Source organism: Notothenia coriiceps, unplaced genomic scaffold (assembly GCF_000735185.1).
Source record: "Notothenia coriiceps isolate Sejong01 unplaced genomic scaffold, NC01 NC01_scaffold00023008, whole genome shotgun sequence".
NCBI lineage: Eukaryota > Metazoa > Chordata > Actinopteri > Perciformes > Nototheniidae > Notothenia > Notothenia coriiceps.
In genome coordinates this window covers 1-3,212 of record NW_011355709.1, presented here as the reverse complement: position 1 = coordinate 3,212, position 3,212 = coordinate 1, and the positions used below count along the sequence as shown (strand labels likewise).

The window sequence follows — 3,212 nt, the reverse complement described above, 5'->3', positions numbered from 1 at the left end:
GCACCACTCTATATGATGCCAATATAAACAAGGTCTTATGTCGGCTCTGTGTACATCAATGCCGACCTATGCTGACAAGTAAGTGAAGAGTAGACAATATAAAGGTATTGGCTATAGGGAAATGTCCCAGCAGGTTAGGATAATGAAGGTTGTAATCTAATCTATTACATAGCCATTACATGTCTAACTCCTAATGAAAGGAAGGCAGAAAGCGCATTATACAAATAATAAGACTCATAATAATAGCAGACATTTTTTAACAATGACCACAATATCATTATTGTAATAAACCAAATATGAACAATTGAGGAAAATGAGGAAAAACTGATGATTCAAATGTTGTAGTACAAGTAGTAATGTAGTTAGTGCATAAATTACTATTGCAACAAATGTGTTAATGTTTTTCATTATAAGTCGATTTTTTTTTGGACGAATGCTCCGGGCCAGTGGTTACAATGGTGGGGCCAGTGATAATACAATTCCACCGGCCCGGAGGGCCAGTGGCATTTTACCCTTAATGTCTACCCCTGCTCTTTTCATTCCACTGGAATGCTCTCCTTAATCCCTTCTTAGAATATAATAGCTGAATCCCTCCATTTGTCTCCATTGGTTTTATTAGGTTGCACAGATCTATCAAAGCATCGAGTTCACCCGCCTGGCCTCCCTGGTTCCCTTTGTGGACGCCTTCCAGCTGGAGCGCTCCATTGTGGATGCTGCCCGCCACTGTGATCTGCAGGTAAGGTCAACCCAAGGAGAGATCCATAAACTACTGATCAACCGGTACAAATTGTATAACAGTTGAGTGTGTTTTTATTTTGACTGTTTTTAACAATTCATCAAATATTTGCTGTTCCCTGTAGGTCCGTATAGACCACACCTCTCGAAATCTGAGCTTTGGCTCCGACCTGAACTACTCGACCAAAGAAGACGCCCCTGTTGGTCCATTCCTGCAGAACATGCCATCAGCGCAGATAAGGAACCAGCTGACTGCCATGTCTTCTTCTCTGGCTAAGGCCGTCCAGGTTATCAAGCCTGCCTCCATCCTGGTGAGTTCCCTTCCTACTGAACTCTCATATACAGGCACACAGAAACAGCAATATTAGCTTTTTACCTACCTGCAAATAAAGGTATCTTCATGTGATAATAATTCTATACTAAACAGCATTTAAATATGTCTCCTTCTCAGCAAGAGCGCGAGGAGCAGAGCCAGCTGGCAATGGCTGCCTATCTGAAAAACGCACGCAAGGATCACCAGCGCATACTGGCTCGCAGACAGACCATCGAAGAGCGTAAGGAACGCCTGGAGAGCCTGAACATTGCGCGTGAGAAGGAGGAGCTGGAGCTGCGTGAAGCTGAGATGCAGAAGGTTCGCAAGGCCGAGGAGGAGCGACTGCGCCAGGAAGCCAAAGAGAGGGAGAAGGAGCGCATCATGCAAGAGCACGAGCTGATCAAGAAGAAGACAGTCCGTGAGCGGCTGGAGCAGATCAAGAAGACCGAGCTTGGAGCCAAGGCCTTCAAGGATATTGATATTGAGGTAATATAGATGTAACTCCATGTTGCAATACATGTTCACTGTCATATTAGGTCTAAAGTTGAGACTAACAAATATGTTCTGTACAGGACCTCGAGGAGCTGGACCCTGACTTCATCATGGCCAAACAGGTGGAGCAGCTGGAGAAGGAGAAGAGGGAACTCCAGGAGCGCCTGAAGAACCAGGAGAAAAAGGTAACTTGAGTGAGGCATCAGTGAAAACATCAGTCACTTAGGTGAGAACTGGACACTAATCTATCTTTCTCTCCAGATTGACTACTTTGAGAGGGCCAAACGTCTGGAGGAGATTCCTCTCATCAAACAGGCTTATGAGGAGCAGCGAATCAAGGACATGGAACTATGGGAGCTCCAGGAGGAGGATAGGGTATGTACATAAAAATAAACACGTGCATAGATCTGATAAATTAAATGAACCCAGGTGAATTTCTAGAATATAAGATTTGTGTCTTTTCTTATTGTAGATCAGTAACATGGAAGTCGAGCGGGAGAAGGCTCTGGAGCACAAGAAGCGCATGTCCAGGATGATGGAGGACAAAGAAAGCTTCTTGGGCAAAATAACTGCTGCTCGTAGCTGTGTCTATGAGGTAAGACTTACCCCGTCCACACAGCGGTGTTGGACGCTTCTTCCAACGCTTCTGCCCAGTCACTTTGAATGGGGTGACGTCACTTTTCGCCAAACTGCATCGTGGGAAGCAGAGCGGAGCTTTCCTGGCGTTTCAGGCTGCAAAAATTGAGCAATGTTCAACTTTTGAAGCCTCGGCAGAAGCGTCAGCCAATCAAATCCCGTTTATGCAAATCTGCCAGTACAAGCACTAGCCAATCAAACCGCGTGTATGCTGGGAGTGACATAGCGCAGTTAATTTCCTCATATTCCAAAAAATGGAAGAGACATTTATTATAGCGGTAGGGAATCACCTGGTTTTGTACGACCAGTCCCTGTTCACCTACCGGGATGTAAACCGGAGGAAACAGGCATGGAGGGAGGTGGCAGAGACAGTGGGTGAAACTGGTAGGTATTCGCCTGTTTGGGAAGTTTATATCCAGTATACTTCGTAAACTGTATGTTGGGGGCGGGAGATTCATGTGATTGGTTGTTGGCCGCGTTGCTCGCATAAACCCCCCCCAAGCTTCAGACACGCCCAGCTCCAAGCTTTTTCCAAAGCCGCTGTGTGGACGAGCCGTCACTCCACCCTAACTCTCGTGTGGGTCTTCCCATCCCGGTGCGATCAGCCGACTTCCCCGCTGACATCGTCGCTCCCTGCCGCCTACAGCCGGTTGCTATCAAGCTAGCTAACAAATTAGTATGCTGGTCACCCGGCTCCCACTCTGCATCAGGCTGTCAGCCCCTCCTACGATTCTCCTCTGGAAACCACTGGAATTATTCTCCTGATATGCTGTGGATTATCCTTCTGATTTTACCTGGACTCACACCACTCCTTCTTCCACGGTCACCCGGCTCCTGGTCTCTGCTGCCCGGGTCCCCAGCATTAGCTAGCCCCGTGCTAGTGCCACTTCACCGGATCATGCCGCCGCTCTACTCCCTGTCAGATCTCCACTCCTTTAATAACCGCCTGCCTCCGGACTGCATGAACATCCTCGCAGATAATAAAATACTCTGCAAACGCCGTCCTCCACACAGAGGCTCTGGCCGTAAGTTTTTC

At 47.2% G+C, this 3,212-nt stretch overlaps 1 protein-coding gene across 1 annotated transcript; it reads left to right on the top strand.

The window, feature by feature from the left end:
• Positions 1 to 619: 619 nt before the first annotated feature.
• On the top strand, positions 620 to 3,201 carry LOC104954210 (eukaryotic translation initiation factor 3 subunit A-like; the record flags this gene model as incomplete). The annotated part of the gene is made up of 7 exons (XM_010781287.1): positions 620 to 736; positions 861 to 1,046; positions 1,187 to 1,534; positions 1,621 to 1,725; positions 1,802 to 1,915; positions 2,013 to 2,163; positions 2,782 to 3,201. Coding segments are annotated over 7 exons (1,441 nt in total), but the record flags the coding sequence as incomplete, so codon positions are not given.
• Positions 3,202 to 3,212: the final 11 nt, after the last annotated feature.